General features: G+C 46.6%; 1 protein-coding gene across 1 annotated transcript in view; it reads left to right on the top strand.

The window, feature by feature from the left end:
- COL15A1 (collagen type XV alpha 1 chain) overlaps nucleotides 1-18,009 on the top strand; it is a 1,855,347-nt gene that overhangs the window by 920,634 nt on the left and 916,704 nt on the right. The window contains exon 16 of the mRNA XM_077269528.1: nucleotides 17,158-17,211. Within this exon, the coding sequence (XP_077125643.1) occupies nucleotides 17,158-17,211 (54 nt within the window). The remainder of the gene's footprint in view (nucleotides 1-17,157; nucleotides 17,212-18,009) is intronic.

The raw sequence follows: 18,009 nt of genomic DNA, 5'->3' as shown, positions 1-18,009 counted from the left end.
CAAAACCCGACTAGACCTTAAAAAAATGAAATTCGCTCAACCCTATTCACAACAGTTAACCATTTATAATGATGTAGTCACTACTGACAGCAGCATCTAAGGAGTTAAACAGATTTGGATGGTGCAAACACTGATCATGGCTGATACAGCAAGTTGTCAGCTATAGTGCACAACCGACAGATGCTGGATTGTCACCTGTATGGGGAGGCTATTCTCTTATATCTCAGGTCAGTTAAAAGACGTATTGGCGGTCATTAAGGGGTTAAAGCATAAAACAACCATAACAGTAAATACTACTACCTAAAATGGACCAATGTAAGCCAACGTTCACACGTTGAGTATTTGGTCAGTATTTTACATCAGTATTTGTAAGCCAAAACCAGGAGTGGAACAATCAGATGAAATGTGTAATAGAAACACATCACCACTTCTGTATTCATCTCCCTCTCCTGGTTTTGGTTTATAGATACTGATGTAAAAACTCACCAAATATTCAACATGTGCACATGGCCTTATTCAACACCTGAGTGTAACTCAATGAAATAACTAAAACACACAAAAAAACAAAGAACACAAGGACTCTAAATATTGTGGCCCAGAAAAAGGTACCACAACTATAATCATAGGTCTACCATCTTTACGCGTCTCATTGACACCAATAAATGTGACTCTTCAGGCGTCTCTCTCTCTCTATTTGAAACACAACAATTTATTAAAACCAAAAAATATTCACCTTTAAAGGGAGAGGGCACATACTCTGATAATAATAAGGTTGGTTTCACACGTCAGTGGCTCCGGTACGTGTGGTGACTAGGGTTGAGCGACTTTCATTTTTGTAAGGTCGAGTCGGGTTTTGTGAAACCCGACTTTGTCCAGAGTCGAGTCGAGAGCAGTCGGCCGATTATCGCTAAAAGTCGGGGATCGACCGAAACACGAAACCCAATGCAAGTCAATGGGGAAGCATAGTCGGCAGTGAGTGGAGGCCAGGAAAACACCTACAGTGCCCATTTTAATGCCCAAAACATCCACTCTTGTTTCTGAAGCTTGTCAATCTTAATTAACTTTATAATAATAGTTGGGCATTGGAACTTGGGGGTCATTTTGCAAAAGTTGTGGAGGGTAGGGCTGGTTCAAGCTTTTAGTGGGCCCAGGAAACGTGGACTACGTCACGGCGGTGGAGCAGTGAGAGGTAAGTATGTCAAGTTTGCAAGTGCTGTGATCCTAAGCAAGCAGGGAGGCCCCCTCGTTGGCATTGGCACTGGCACATGGCCCCTCAAAGTACAGCGGTGTGTTTGTACGGCGGGGGCGCCTCCCACCAGCAGTGACACTTTTGCGTACTCTGAGGGGCCCTGTGCCAGTGACATCGCCGACGAGTATGCCCCCCCCCACCTGATGAAGGAACCTGCACTTTCATCTGCACCTTCCTCTTTGTCCCTGTGTAAGGTGGTATAACATGCGGGAAGGGGAACCTTACTTTCAGCAGGGTCAGATTCTGGCTGTGTAGAGTGCAAGGGGAATGTAGTGGTCTAGGTCAATGTACCAGCAGACTCATCTAGCAGTGGCTGGGGAATGGGCAGGATGAGGAGGAAACAGATATAGGGCCAAAGAATAAAGTAGGCTAAATGCAGTTCAAAATTGGTAACAGGACTAAACAGGCGGCATTGCTTTGTTGAGTGGAGTAGCAAACCCAGGAGCAGCAGACACTGTTTTAAGGGCCCAAACACACTAATAGGCCAAATGCAGTTTAATATTTGCTACTGTAGGCCAAAAGCCAGAAGGTAGAAGCTCAGCTTTATTCAGTTGAGGACAACACCAGGGAGGGGCAGACACCGTTAGTAGGCCGGAACCACCAATTATTTAAAAAACAGCACTTAATGAGAGCCAGAAGGTAGAAGCTCAGCTTTATTCAGTTGAGGACAACACCAGGCAGGGGCAGACACCGTTAGTAGGCCGGAACCACCAATCTTTTAAAAAACAGCACTTAATGAGAGCCAGAAGGTAGAAGCTCAGCTTTATTCAGTTGAGGACAACACCAGGCAGGGCCAGACACCGTTGGTAGGCCGGAACCACCAATCTTTTAAAAAACAGCACTTAATGAGAGCCAGAAGGTAGAAGCTCAGCTTTATTCAGTTGAGGACAAGCACCAGGGAGCAGCAAACAGAGGTATTAGGCCCCATCCAGCAATTTAAAAAAAAAAAAAAAAAAAACTTAATCAGAGCCAGAAGGTAGAAGCTCAGCTTTATTCAGTTGACGACAACACCAGGCAGGGGCAGACACCGTTAGTAGGCCCATAACCACCTATTTTTAAAAACACAGCACTTAAAGAGAGCCAGAAGGTGGAAGCTCAGCTTTGTTCAGTTGAGGACAACACCAGGGAGGGGCAGACACCGTTAGTAGGCCGGAACCACCAATTTTTTAAAAAACAGCACTAAATGAGAGCCAGAAGGTAGAAGCTCAGCTTTATTCAGTTGAGGACAACACCAGGCAGGGGCAGACACCGTTAGTAGGCCGGAACCACCAATCTTTTAAAAAACAGCACTTAATGAGAGCCAGAAGGTAGAAGCTCAGCTTTATTCAGTTGAGGACAACACCAGGCAGGGGCAGACACCGTTAGTAGGCCAGAACCACCAATCTTTTAAAAAACAGCACTTAATGAGAGCCAGAAGGTGGAAGCTCAGATTTATTCATTTGAGGACAACTTGAATTAGGGACTGCAGACAGACTTACCAGGCTGTCCCCTGTGTGGACCATGCATCCAATACATTAACCCATTGCGCCACAAAGGACACGTAACCTTCCGTGGCCATGCCTACCGCTCCATGTGTCTGCTGTCAGGTGTACCTTTGGACTCACAGATTGACAGAATGAAAGGACAATGTGGTCTTTAACATGCTGGTGGAGGGGTGGGATGGCTTTTCTCGCAAAAGAATTGTCAACTGGGTAGCTTATAGCGTGGTACAGCGTAGTCCATCATGGCTTTATTAATATTAAATAAAATAAAAAAATAGGCTCTATGCACTGTAAAATAGGTTCCAGGGGTACACGGGCAGCAGTGGTCTGGTCATTGGAGGCCTAGTGGAAGGAGGGACCGCAGACAGGCTTCGAAGGCCTAACATAATAAAATGGGCTGGCTGTAGGCACTTTATAATTGGTTCCAGGGGTACACGGGCAGCAGTGGTCTGGTCATTGGGGCCTAGTGGAAGGAGGGACCGCAGACAGGCTTCGAAGGCCTAACATAATAAAATGGGCTGGCTGTAGGCACTTTATAATTGGTTCCAGGGGTACACGGGCAGCAGTGGTCAGGTCAGTGGAGGCCTAGTGGAAGGAGGGACCGCAGACAGGCTTCGAAGGCCTAACATAATAAAATGGGCTGGCTGTAGGCACTTTATAATTGGTTCCAGGGGTACACGGGCAGCAGTGGTCCGGTCAGTGGAGGCCTAGTGGAAGGAGGGACCGCAGACAGGCTTCCAAGGCCTAACATAATAAAATGGGCTGGCTGTAGGCACTTTATAATTGGTTCCAGGGGGACACGGGCAGCAGTGGTCTGGTCAGTGGAGGCCTAGTGGAAGGAGGGACCGCAGACAGGCTTCCAAGGCCTAACATAATAAAATGGGCTGGCTGTAGGCACTTTATAATTGGTTCCAGGGGTACACGGGCAGCAGTGGTCAGGTCAGTGGAGGCCTAGTGGAAGGAGGGACCGCAGACAGGCTTCCAAGGCCTAACATAATAAATTGGGCTGGCTGTAGGCACTTTATAATTGGTTCCAGGGGGACACGGGCAGCAGTGGTCTGGTCATTGGAGGCCTAGTGGAAGGAGGGACCGCAGACAGGCTTCCAAGGCCTAACATAATAAAATGGGCTGGCTGGCTGTAGGCACTTTATAATTGGTTCCAGGGGGACACGGGCAGCAGTGGTCTGGTCAGTGGAGGCCTAGTGGAAGGAGGGACCGCAGACAGGCTTCGAAGGCCTAACATAATAAAATGGGCTGGCTGTAGGCACTTTATAATTGGTTCCAGGGGTACACGGGCAGCAGTGGTCTGGTCATTGGAGGCCTAGTGGAAGGAGGGACTGCAGACAGGCTTCGAAGGCCTAACATAATAAAATGGGCTGGCTGTAGGCACTTTATAATTGGTTCCAGGGGTACACGGGCAGCAGTGGTCTGGTCAACGGATGCCGATTGTAATGAGTGTCTGCCAGTTAGTAGTCCAAAACAACAAATAAATGTGAATGTCTCGCATTAAAACAAAACAAAAACACTAAAGGGTGCAATCATAAGGTTCAGGGGTGGGATCCTCTGCGTTGTTTCAGACCTACTAATTTAGCGCAAAGTATTTACTGTGGTAAATAGAGGACACTGCCCCTGACTATGTTAAGTACCATCATACATGTCAACACAATGGTATTGTCAGTGGCAGGTATGGAAGGATGTCAGCGCATAGACTAAACATTGGTGGAAGTGTGAGAGATAACTGTGGAAGTGGTAGAGCAATGTTTGACCTGGGGGTGGGTGAACTCTCTTGTGGCCGGCGGTACAGGCCCAGGGCCCCTCATGTTACAACAGTGTGTCTGACGTTGGGTGTGCACCACCACCGCCAGAGACACTGCATTGTACTATGAGGGACCCAGTAGCAATGCCGTCGACCAAAAGTGAGCACACCCACCTCTTCAGACAAACAGCAGTCTCACGGGTGCTTGCGCCAAGTCGCGATACCACGGCCCCGTGTGGGGAGTTTGGCCATTTAGGGAGGTGTAAACATGTCGTATGCTGGACAATCAGCTGCAGCAAATTAGACATTAGAAAAGTAATTCACAGTAGTCCACAGGCGAGAGCTTTTCATAGGAAAGCTAGGTGTCGGCCGGGCAAGGTGGGGCAAAAGATTTCGAAATCCAGTTGTGGTTCATTTTAATGAATGTTAGATCATCAACATTTTGGGTAGCCAGACGAGTCCTTTTTTCGGTTAATATTGAACCTGCAGCACTGAATACTCTTTCTGATAGGACACTTGCTGCCGGGCAAGCAAGCTCCTGCAATGCATATTCTGCCAATTCTGGCCAGGTGTCTAATTTTGATGCCCAGTAATCAAATGGGAATGACGGTTGAGGGAGAACATCGATAAGGGATGAAAAATAGTTAGTAACCATACTGGACAAATGTTGTCTCCTGTCACTTTCAATTGATGCAGCAGTACCTGTCCTGTCTGCGGTCATAGCAAAATCACTCCACAACCTGGTCAGAAAACCCCTCTGTCCAACGCCACTTCTGATGTGTGCACCCCTAACACTCCTAGTCTGCTGCCCCCTGGAGCTCGTGTGAGATCGATCACGTGCGCTGTGTGCTGGGAATGCCTGAAGCAAACGGTCAACAAGAGTTGATTGTTTGGTTGCTAATATTAGTTCCAAGTTCTCATGTGGCATAATATTTTGCAATTTGCCTTTATAGCGTGGATCAAGGAGGCAGGCCAACCAGTAATCGTCATCGTTCATCATTTTCGTAATGCGTGTGTCCCTTTTTAGGATACGTAAGGCATAATCCGCCATGTGGGCCAAAGTTCCAGTTGTCAAATCTCCGGTTGTGATTGGTTGAGGGGCAGTTTCAGGCAAATCTACGTCACTTGTGTCCCTCAAAAAACCAGAACCCGGCCTTGCCACGCAACCAATTTCCAGTGCCCCCGGGAAAGCTTCCGCATTCAAAATATACTCATCCCCATCATCCTCCTCGTCCTCCACCTCCTCTTCGCCCGCTACCTCGTCCTGTACACTGCCCTGACCAGACAATGGCTGACTGTCATCAAGGCTTTCCTCTTCCTCTGGTGCAGACGCCTGATCCTTTATGTGCGTCAAACTTTGCATCAGCAGACACATTAGGGGGATGCTCATGCTTATTATGGCATTGTCTGCACTAACCAGCCGTGTGCATTCCTCAAAACACTGAAGGACTTGACACATGTCTTGTATCTTCGACCACTGCACACCAGACAACTCCATGTCTGCCATCCTACTGTCTGCCCGTGTATGTGTATCCTCCCACAAAAACATAACAGCCCGCCTCTGTTGGCACAGTCTCTGAAGCATGTGCAGTGTTGAGTTCCACCTTGTTGCAACGTCTATGATTAGGCGATGCTGGGGAAGGTTCAAAGACCGCTGATAGGTCTGCATACGGCTGGAGTGTACAGGCAAACGTCGGATATGTGAGCAAAGTCCACGCACTTTGAGGAGCAGGTCGGAGAACCCAGGATAAGTTTTCAATAAGCACTGCACCACCAGGTTTAAGGTGTGAGCCAGGCAAGGAATGTGTTTCAGTTGGGAAAGGGAGATGGCAGCCATGAAATTCCTTCCGTTATCACTCACTACCTTGCCTGCCTCAAGATCTACTGTGCCCAGCCACGACTGCGTTTCTTGTTGCAAGAACTCGGACAGAACTTCCGCGGTGTGTCTGTTGTCGCCCAAACACTTCATAGCCAATACAGCCTGCTGACGCTTGCCAGTAGCTGGCCCATAATGGGACAACTGGTGTGCAACAGTGTCATCTGCCGATGGAGTGGTTGGCCGACTGCGGTCTGTGGAAGAGCTGTCGCTTCTGCAGGAGGACGAGGAGGAGGAGGAGGGGGTGCGAACGCCTACAGCCAACTGTTTCCTAGACCGTGGGCTAGGCACAACTGTCCCGAAATTGATGTCCCCTGTGGACCCTGCATCCACCACATTCACCCAGTGTGCCGTGATGGACACATAACGTCCCTGGCCATGCCTACTGGTCCATGCATCTGTAGTCAGGTGCACCTTTGTACTCACAGATTGCCTGAGTGCATGGACGATGCGCTGTTTAACATGCTGGTGCAGGGCTGGGATGGCTTTTCTGGAAAAAAAGTGTCGACTGGGTAGCTCGTATCGTGGTTCAGCGTACTCCATCAGGGCTTTGAAAGCTTCGCTTTCAACTAAATGGTAGGGCATCATCTCTAACGAGATTAGTCTAGCTATGTGGGCGTTAAAACCCTGTGTACGCGGATGCGAGGATAAGTACTTCCTTTTTCTAACCAGAGTCTCATGTAGGGTGAGCTGGACTGGAGAGCTGGAGATCGTGGAACTTTCGGGTGTGCCGGTGGACATGGCAGACTGAGAGACGGTTGGAGACGGTATTGTTTCCGCCGGTGCCCTAGATGCAATATTTCCTCCTACAAAACTGGTGATTCCCTGACCCTGACTGCTTTTGGCTGGCAAAGAAACCTGCACAGATACTGCCGGTGGTGCGGAAAATGGTGGCCTTACAGTGACGGAAGGGATGTTGCGTTGCTGACTAGCTTCATTGGCCGAGGGTGCTACAACCTTAAGGGACGTTTGGTAGTTAGTCCAGGCTTGAAAATGCATGGTGGTTAAGTGTCTATGCATGCAACTAGTATTGAGACTTTTCAGATTCTGACCTCTGCTTAAGCTAGTTGAACATTTTTGACAGATGACTTTGCGCTGATCAATTGGATGTTGTTTAAAAAAATGCCAGACTGCACTCTTCCTAGCATGGGATCCCTTTTCAGGGATTGCAGACTGAGCTTTAACCGGATGGCCACGCTGTCCTCCAACAGGTTTTGGCTTTGACACGCGTTTTGGCCCAGATACGGGACTGGCAGATGGAACCTGTTGCGATGTTGATGCCTGCTGCGGCCCCTCCTCCACCTCCGCTTCTGAACTACTGCCGCCTGCACCCTGTTCCCCCAATGGCTGCCAATCGGGGTCAACAACTGGGTCATCTATTACCTCCTCTTCGAGCTCGTGTGCAACTTCGTCTGTGTCACCGTGTTGGTCGGTGGTATAGCGTTCGTGGCGGGGCAACATAGTCTCATCAGGGTCTGATTGTGGATCAGTACCCTGAGAGGGCAATGTTGTGGTCTGAGTCAAAGGAGCAGCATAGTACTCTGGCTGTGGCTGTGCATCAGTGCACTCCATGTCAGAATCTACTTGTAATGGGCATGGCCTGTTAAGTGTTTCACTTTCTAAGCCAGGGACGGTATGTGTAAAGAGCTCCATGGAGTAACCCGTTGTGTCGCCTGCTGCATCCTTCTCTCTTGTTGTTGTTTTTGCTGAAGAGGACAAGGAAGCGACTTGTCCCTGACCGTGAACATCCACAAGCGACGCGCTGTTTTTACATTTACCAGTTTCAGAAGAGGAGGCAAAAGAGCTAGAGGCTGAGTCTGCAAGGTAAGCCAAAACTTGCTGTTGCTGCTCCGGCTTTAAAAGCGGTTTTCCTACTCCCAGAAAAGAGAGCGTTCGAGGCCTTGTGTAGCCAGACAACGAACCTGGCTCCACAGCTCCAGACTTAGGTGGAATATTTTTATCCCCTCCACCACCTGATGCTCCACTACCACTACCATCATTACCAGCTGACAATGAATGCCCACGGCCACGACCTCTTGCACAAGACTTCCTCATTGTTTTAAAAACTTAACCAAAGTAACTTTATTTGTTGCTGTCAAACAACTTACACGGTGAGCTATAACTTCAGTATGATTTCAGTATCCCTTTACAGGTTGGTGAGACCACAAGGAAAATCAGGCCCAATGTTACACACTCTGTTTTCTGTGGCACCAAATCACAGTGATGCCACACACGCAGGACTGTCACTCAAGCACAAATGTCAATATTAATCTCCCACCTATTTTTTTTTTTTTTTCTCAGGGAGACTTTAGAAACCAAATAAGATAAAATGATTTTTTCAGGGACAATTTAGAAACCAAATAATAAAAAAAAAGGCTTTCTATGGCCCACTGAGTGAGAGATGGCACACACAGGAGTCAGGAGTGGCACACAAGCCCTGAGGCCAATATTTTTCTCCCACTGATTGATGCAGGGATTTTTTTTCAGGTAGATTTTAGAACTCAAATCAAGCAAAAAAATTAATAGGCTTTCTATGGCCCACTGAGTGAGAGATGGCACACACAGGGATGGCACTCTATCAGAAATGCCAATCTTAATCTCCCACAAAAAAAAAAAAACAGGGACTGTCCTACAATTACTATCTCCCTGCAGTAATCTCAGCCAGGTATGGCAGGCAGCAATAAGGAGTGGACTGATGCACAAATTAAATAAAAAGTGTGGACAAACAAAAAAGATAGCTGTGCAGAAAGGAAGGAACAAGAGGATTTGTGCTTTGAAAAAAGCAGTTGGTTTGCACAGTGGCGTACACACAGCAATGCAGCTATCAGGGAGCCTTCTAGGGCAGCCCAATGAGCTACAGCGCTGAGGAAAAAAAAAAATGTAGCTTCCACTGTCCCTGCACACGAAGGTGGTGTTTGACAGTGGAAATCACTACAGCACAAGCGGTTTGGTGGTTAATGGACCCTGCCTAACGCTATCCCTGCTTCTGACGAAGCGGCAGCAACCTCTCCCTAAGCTCAGATAAGCAGCAGTGAGATGGCGGTCGGCGGGAACGCCCCTTTATAGCCCCTGTGACGCCGCAGACAGCAAGCCAATCACTGCAATGCCCTTCTCTAAGATGGTGGGGACCAGGACCTATGTCATCACGCTGCCCACACTCTGCGTTCACCTTCATTGGCTGAGAAATGGCGCTTTTCGCGTCATTGAAACGCGACTTTGGCGCGAAAGTCGCGTACCGCATGGCCGACCCCGCACAGGGGTCGGATCGGTTTCATGAAACCCGACTTTGCCAAAAGTCGGCGACTTTTGAAAATGAACGACCCGTTTCGCTCAACCCTAGTTGTGAACTCTGTTTTCAGGCTCCCTCTTGTGGTCACAGGTGGTATTGTGTGACTTTTGTTTTGGGCTCCCCCTGGTGGCTTTGTTTGTTATCCTGCAGGTCTGTGGCTATCAGCTGCCTCGTTATTCATTTGGGAGTTTCCTATTTAGCTCTGTTTCACTTCCACTTGTTGCCGGCTGTCAATGTATTCAGTGCTATTCTGATTACTCCTGATTATCTTCGGTTTCAGTCTCTTCAGGAGAAGCTAAGTTCTGTTTATTTATTTTTTGCTCATCAGTCTGCAATATGATTTCTGTGTATGATGAGTGTTGTGAATTAGACTTTTTGGCTCCCTCTTGTGGTTACTAGTGATATGACTCTGGGATTGTCTTTCCTCAGTTTGGCACCCACCTGGGTCGTTAGTCCAGGGGTGTTGCTATATAAACTTCCTGGATCCTTAGTCCAGTGCCTGGCATCGTTGTTATCAGATCCTTTCTGTTTGCTCCTGTCTGCTGCTCCTTGTTCGTGCAAAATTAAGCTAAGTCCTGCTTCTTTGTTTTTTGGTTATTTGCTTTGCTCTTATTTTTGTCCAGCTTGTACTAAATGTGATTCCTGACTTTGCTGGAAGCTCTAGGGGGCTGGTGTTCTCCCCCCGGGCCGTTAGACGGTTCGGGGGTTCTTGAATATCCAGCGTGGATATTTTGATAGGGTTTTTGCTGACCATATAAGTCATCTTACTATATTCTGCTATTAGCTAGTGGGCCTCTCTTTGCTAAATACCTAGCTCATTCTTACGTTTGTCTTTTCCTCTTACCTCACCGTTATTATTTGTTGGGGGCTTGTATCCAACTTTTGGGGTCTTTCCTCTGGAGGCAAGAAAGGTCTTTCTTTTCCCTTCTAGGGTTAGTTAGTTCTCCGGCTGGCGCAAGACATCTAGAACCAACATAGGCACGTTCCCCGGCTGCTGCTATTTGTGGTGCTAGGATTAGATATATGGTCAGCTCAGTTACCACTGCCCTATGAGCTGTTTTTTTGTGTTTGCAGACTTAGTAATTATTTCTGAGACCCTCTGCCATTGGGGTCATAACAGTATGCCAGGCCAACATTGAATGTTTAATGCATTGCAGAAGTGGGATAATAAGAAAGGAAATTCTGAGTTTTTTTTTTTTTCCTCTCTTCCTCCCCTTTACCTCTGAGTGGCTTGTGCTTGCTGCATACATGAATGTCCAGACCTTGATTACAAGTGTAGACCAGCTTGCTGCTCGTGTGCAGGGCATACAAGATTTTGTTACCAGTAGTCCAGTGTCTGAACCTAAAATACCTATTCCTGAACTGTTTTCTGGAGACCGATTTAAGTTTAGGAATTTCAGGAATAATTGTAAATTGTTTCTATCTCTGAGACCCCGTTCATCTGGAGATTCAGCTCAGCAAGTTAAAATTGTTATCTCTTTTTTACGGGGCGACCCTCAGGATTGGGCTTTCTCGCTAGCGCCAGGAGATCCGGCATTGGCAAATATTGATGCGTTTTTTCTGGCGCTTGGATTGCTTTACGAGGAACCCAATCTTGAAGTTCAGGCAGAAAAAGCCTTGCTGGCTATTTCTCAGGGCCAGGATGAAGCTGAAGTGTATTGCCAAAAATTTCGGAAATGGTCCGTGCTTACTCAGTGGAATGAGTGTGCTCTGGCCGCAAATTTCAGAAATGGACTTTCTGAAGCCATTAAGAATGTGATGGTGGGTTTCCCCATTCCTACAAGTCTGAATGATTCCATGGCGCTGGCTATTCAAATTGACCGGCGTTTGCGGGAGCGCAAAACCGCTAATCCTCTGGTGGTGTTGTCTGAACAAACACCTGATTTAATGCAATGTGATAGAATTCAGACTAGAAATGAACGGAAAAATCATAGACGTCTGAATGGGTTGTGTTTTTACTGTGGTGATTCTACACATGTTATATCAGCATGCTCTAAACGCCTAACAAGGGTTGTTAGTCCTGTCGCCATTGGTAATTTGCAACCTAAATTTATTTTGTCTGTGACTTTAATTTGCTCATTGTCTTCTTACCCTGTTATGGCGTTTGTGGATTCAGGTGCTGCCCTGAGTCTTATGGATCTGTCATTTGCCAAGCGCTGTGGTTTTGTTCTTGAACCGTTGGTAAATCCTATTCCTCTTAGAGGTATTGATGCTACGCCATTGGCGGAAAGTAAACCGCAGTTTTGGACGCAGGTAACCATGTGCATGACTCCTGAACATCGGGAGGTGATTCGTTTTCTTGTTCTGCATAAAATGCATGATTTGGTCATTTTGGGTCTGCCATGGTTACAGACCCACAATCCAGTCTTGGATTGGAAGGCAATGTCTGTGTCAAGTTGGGGCTGTCAGGGAATTCATGCTGATTCCCCGCCGGTGTCTATTGCTTCCTCTACTCCTTCAGAAGTTCCTGAGTATTTGTCTGATTATCAGGATGTATTCAGCGAGTCCAGGTCCAGTGCTCTGCCTCCTCATAGGGACTGTGACTGCGCCATAGATTTGATTCCAGGTAGTAAATTTCCTAAGGGAAGACTATTTAATCTGTCTGTACCTGAGCATGCCGCAATGCGTTCGTATATCAAGGAGTCTCTGGAGAAGGGGCATATCCGTCCATCCTCTTCCCCTCTTGGTGCGGGATTCTTTTTTGTGGCCAAGAAGGACGGATCTTTGAGACCTTGTATTGACTATCGGCTTCTGAATAAAATCACTGTTAAATTTCAGTATCCTTTGCCTCTGTTGTCGGACTTGTTTGCCCGGATTAAAGGTGCCAAGTGGTTCACCAAGATAGATCTTCGTGGTGCGTACAACCTTGTGCGCATTAAGCAAGGAGATGAATGGAAGACAGCAGTTAATACGTCCGAAGGTCATTTTGAGTACTTGGTGATGCCTTTTGGGCTCTCTAATGCTCCCTCAGTGTTTCAGTCCTTTATGCATGATATTTTCCGGAAGTATCTGGATAAATTTATGATTGTTTATCTGGATGATATTCTCGTTTTCTCTGAAGATTGGGACTCACATGTGGAGCAGGTCAGGATGGTGTTTCAGGTTTTGCGTGAGAATGCTTTGTTTGTTAAGGGCTCAAAGTGTCTCTTTGGAGTACAGAAGGTTCCCTTTTTGGGGTTTATTTTTTCCCCTTCTGCTGTGGAGATGGACCCAGTCAAGGTCCGAGCTATTCATGATTGGACTCAACCCACGTCAGTTAAGAGTCTTCAGAAGTTCTTGGGTTTTGCTAACTTCTACCGTCGTTTTATCGCTAATTTTTCTAGCGTTGTTAAACCTTTGACGGATATGACCAAGAAAGGTTCTGATGTTGCTAACTGGGCTCCTGCAGCCGTGGAGGCGTTCCAAGAGTTGAAGCGCCGGTTTACTTCGGCGCCTGTTTTGTGCCAGCCTGATGTCTCACTTCCCTTTCAGGTCGAAGTGGATGCTTCTGAGATTGGGGCAGGGGCCGTTTTGTCGCAGAGAGGCCCTGGTTGCTCGGTAATGAGACCATGTGCTTTCTTCTCTAGGAAGTTTTTGCCTGCTGAGCGGAATTATGATGTTGGCAATCGGGAGTTGCTGGCCATGAAGTGGGCATTTGAGGAGTGGCGTCATTGGCTCGAGGGTGCTAAGCATCGTGTGGTGGTCTTGACTGATCACAAAAATTTGATGTATCTCGAGTCTGCTAAACGCCTGAATCCTAGACAGGCCCGCTGGTCATTGTTTTTCTCCCGTTTTGACTTTGTGGTCTCGTATTTACCAGGTTCAAAGAATGTGAAGGCTGATGCTCTTTCAAGGAGCTTTGTGCCTGACTCTCCTGGAGTCGCAGAACCAGTTGGTATTCTTAAAGAGGGAGTTATCTTGTCGGCCATTTCTCCTGATTTGCGACGTGTGTTGCAGAGATTTCAGGCTGGTAGACCTGACTCTTGTCCACCTGACAGACTGTTTGTTCCTGATAAGTGGACCAGCAGAGTCATTTCCGAGGTTCATTCCTCGGTGTTGGCAGGGCATCCAGGAATTTTTGGCACCAGAGATCTGGTGGCTAGGTCCTTTTGGTGGCCTTCCTTGTCACGGGATGTGCGGTCATTTGTGCAGTCCTGTGGGACTTGTGCTCGAGCTAAGCCTTGCTGTTCTCGTGCCAGCGGGTTGCTCTTGCCCTTGCCTGTCCCGAAGAGGCCTTGGACACACATTTCCATGGATTTCATTTCGGATCTCCCGGTGTCTCAGGGCATGTCTGTCATCTGGGTGGTATGTGATCGCTTTTCTAAAATGGTCCATTTGGTGCATTTGCCTAAGCTGCCTTCCTCTTCCGATCTGGTTCCTGTGTTCTTTCAGAATGTGGTTCGTTTACACGGCATTCCTGAGAATATTGTGTCTGACAGAGGATCCCAGTTTGTTTCCAGGTTCTGGCGATCCTTTTGTGCTAGGATGGGCATTGATTTGTCGTTTTCGTCTGCCTTTCATCCTCAGACTAATGGACAAACGGAGCGAACTAATCAGACTCTGGAGGCTTATTTGAGGTGTTTTGTTTCGGCAGATCAGGATGATTGGGTGACCTTCTTGCCGTTGGCTGAGTTTGCCCTTAATAATCGGGCTAGTTCCGCTACTTCGGTTTCGCCATTTTTCTGCAACTCTGGTTTCCATCCTCGTTTTTCCTCGGGACATGAGGAGCCTTCTGACAGTCCTGGGGTAGATTCTGTGGTGGATAGGTTGCAGCAGATCTGGAATCATGTGGTGGACAACTTAAAGTTGTCACAGGAGAAGGCTCAGCGTTTTGCCAACCGCCGCCGCGGTGTGGGTCCCCGACTTCGTGTTGGGGATTTGGTATGGCTGTCTTCTCGATTTGTTCCTATGAAGGTCTCCTCTCCTAAATTTAAGCCTCGCTTCATCGGTCTTTACAAGATATTGGAAATCCTTAATCCTGTGTCCTTTCGCTTGGATCTTCCGGTGTCGTTTGCCATTCACAACGTGTTCCATAGGTCTTTGTTGCGGCGGTACGTTGTACCTGTGGTTCCTTCTGTTGAGCCTCCTGCTCCGGTGTTGGTTGAGGGCGAGTTGGAGTACGTGGTGGAGAAGATCTTGGATTCTCGTCTCTCCAGACGGAGGCTTCAGTATCTGGTCAAGTGGAAGGGCTATGGTCAGGAGGATAATTCCTGGGTGGTTGCTTCTGATGTGCATGCGGCCGATTTAGTTCGTGCCTTTCACGCTGCTCATCCTGATCGCCCTGGTGGTCTTGGTGAGGGTTCGGTGACCCCTCCTTAAGGGGGGGGTACTGTTGTGAATTAGACTTTTTGGCTCCCTCTTGTGGTTACTAGTGATATGACTCTGGTATTGTCTTTCCTCAGTTTGGCACCCACCTGGGTCGTTAGTCCAGGGGTGTTGCTATATAAACTTCCTGGATCCTTAGTCCAGTGCCTGGCATCGTTGTTATCAGATCCTTTCTGTTTGCTCCTGTCTGCTGCTCCTTGTTCATGCAAAATTAAGCTAAGTCCTGCTTCTTTGTTTTTTGGTTATTTGCTTTGCTCTTATTTTTGTCCAGCTTGTACTAAATGTGATTCCTGACTTTGCTGGAAGCTCTAGGGGGCTGGTGTTCTCCCCCCGGGCCGTTAGACGGTTCGGGGGTTCTTGAATATCCAGCGTGGATATTTTGATAGGGTTTTTGCTGACCATATAAGTCATCTTACTATATTCTGCTATTAGCTAGTGGGCCTCTCTTTGCTAAATACCTAGCTCATTCTTATGTTTGTCTTTTCCTCTTACCTCACCGTTATTATTTGTTGGGGGCTTGTATCCAACTTTTGGGGTCTTTCCTCTGGAGGCAAGAAAGGTCTTTCTTTTCCCTTCTAGGGTTAGTTAGTTCTCCGGCTGGCGCGAGACGTCTAGAACCAACATAGGCACGTTCCCCGGCTGCTGCTATTTGTGGTGCTAGGATTAGATATATGGTCAGCTCAGTTACCACTGCCCTATGAGCTGTTTTTTTGTGTTTGCAGACTTAGTAATTATTTCTGAGACCCTCTGCCATTGGGGTCATAACAGATGAGTTTAGTCCAGTTTGCTAATATGTGATTTCTTGCTCTGGTTTGCTCTGGGATACAGAGTTGCTTCCCTCGCACCGTTAGTTGGTGCGGGGGCTCGAGCAATCTCTGCGTGGATATTTTGAATATGGTTTTTAATTGACCGCACAGTTCCCTTTCTATTTTCTGCTATCTAGTGTTAGCGGGCCTCATTTGCTAAATCTAATTTCATCTCTGCGTTTGTGCTTTCCCCTTAACTCACCGTTAATATTTGTGGGGGGCTATTCTATATCTTTGGGGTCATTTCACTGAGGCAAGTGAGGACTTTCGTTCCCTCTAGGAATAGTCAGTTTCTCAGGCCGTGACGAGACGTCTAGGATTTTCAGGTAACGTTCCATGGCTGCCTATAGTTGTTTGCGGATAGGATCAGGTTGCGGTCAATTCAGTTACCACTTCCCAGAGTTTGTAGTCGGTTTACTTAGCTAGTCCTACTTGCGATCCTTGCCACTAGGATCATAACAGTTAACAGAGTGTGAGGGCTTCCTCTTTATCCAAAATGGTGCCCTCAGATCATGATTCTGTGGTCCTGATGTTTGCCATGGCACTTCACAACCAAATAGTGGCCTTAGAGTCAGACGGCTGTAGTAATCTGTTCAGAAGTTAGAGACATTTAGGTGGTAAAAATAGACATTTTCATTTCTGTTATGCCACTCTGCATTAATTCCTGTAAAGCACCTGAATGGTTAACAAACTAACTGACTGCAGTTTTCAATATGTCAGGGGTGCTGTTTTTAAAATGGTATCACTTTTGGGGGGTTTCTAATATATAGGACCTCTAAAGTCACTTCAAACATGGATAAGTCCTTAAAAAAAGAAATTGTGTAAATTTCCTTGAAAATATGAAAAATTGATGCTACATTTTTAAACCTCGTAAAATGCTAACAAAACAAAATAACATTTTACAAATGGTGCTGATGTAAAGCCGACATGTGGGAAATGTTATTTATTAATGGTTCGCTGTGGTGTGACCATCTGGATTAAAGAGATAATCATTCAAATTTAGAAAAGTGCAAATTTTTTAACATTTTACTAAAATTTTTGATACTTTTTATAAATAAACACAAATCATATTGACCTAGATTTACCATTATCATAAAGTATAATGTGTCATGAAAAAACAGTCTCAAAATCACTGGGATTTGTTGAAGCGTTGCAGAGTTATTACCACATAAAGTGACACTGGTCAGATTTCAAAAATTTGGCTCCGTCACTAAGGGGTTAATAAAGGCTACATTTTATAGAATTATCCCTTTACCAGTGTATCTCATTGTAGTCAAGAAGAAAGAGTCTAATTCATGCTGCCTTTTGGTTGAAGCAGCAAGAGTCTGATGACAGCTTTTCTTTAACAAATTCTTGCACATGACAGTATTTGAGTTCAATTTCTTTCATTATATAGGGTGAGCAAGGTTTACCAGGTAAAGATGGACAAGAAGGATTTCCTGGACATGTGGTTTGTTTGCTTTTTTTATTGTTAATACTTCAGATAGGCTGTGAAAGGGTTCTCAAATCTTGCTCTGTTTTTCAAATCTTCGTTCGGAGCCCCATATGAATTTGATAGACTAGATATCTTTACAGCCTGACAAATTATTTTATTATGTTCTTACAATAAAATAAAATAACATTACATGTTTCAGTGCTCGTCATTATTTTTCTATTTTGACTCTTGCACTTGTGTGTTAAGGCCTTCATGCACATTAGATAAAAATTGGCTATGCCCATGGACTAGCAGCTACTGTCCAATCACATTATCAGTGCATATTAAAAATGTCCAACATACAGCTTGCTCCCTTTCTCTTTGGCTATGTGCACACTTTGCGGCGTCCTCTGCGGGTTCTCCCGCAGCGGATTTGATAAATCTGCAGGGCAAAACCGCTGCGGTTATCCCTGCAGATTTATCACGGTTTGTTTTGCGGTTTCTGCTGCGGGTTTACTCCTATACTATTGATGCTGCATATGCAGCAATATGCAGCATCAATAGTAATGTTAAAAATAATAAAACATGGTTATATACTCACCCTCTGACGTCCCGATCTCCTCGGCGCTGCACGCGGCGGTCCGGTTCCAAAGATGCTGTGCGAGAAGGACCTTCGTGACGTCACGGTCATGTGATCGTGATGTCACGGTCATGTGACCGCGACGTCACCGCAGGCCCTGCTCGCACACCAACCCTGATACCGGACGGCCGCGTGCAGCGCTGAGAGGTGAGTATATCATTATTTTTTATTTTAATTCTTTTGTTTTTACACAA

The sequence above is a fragment of the Ranitomeya variabilis genome, chromosome 6 (assembly GCF_051348905.1).
Source record: "Ranitomeya variabilis isolate aRanVar5 chromosome 6, aRanVar5.hap1, whole genome shotgun sequence".
NCBI classification, from domain to species: domain Eukaryota; kingdom Metazoa; phylum Chordata; class Amphibia; order Anura; family Dendrobatidae; genus Ranitomeya; species Ranitomeya variabilis.
The sequence above is the reverse complement of the archived record's forward strand: the minus strand, read 5'-3'. Positions and strand labels throughout refer to the sequence as shown.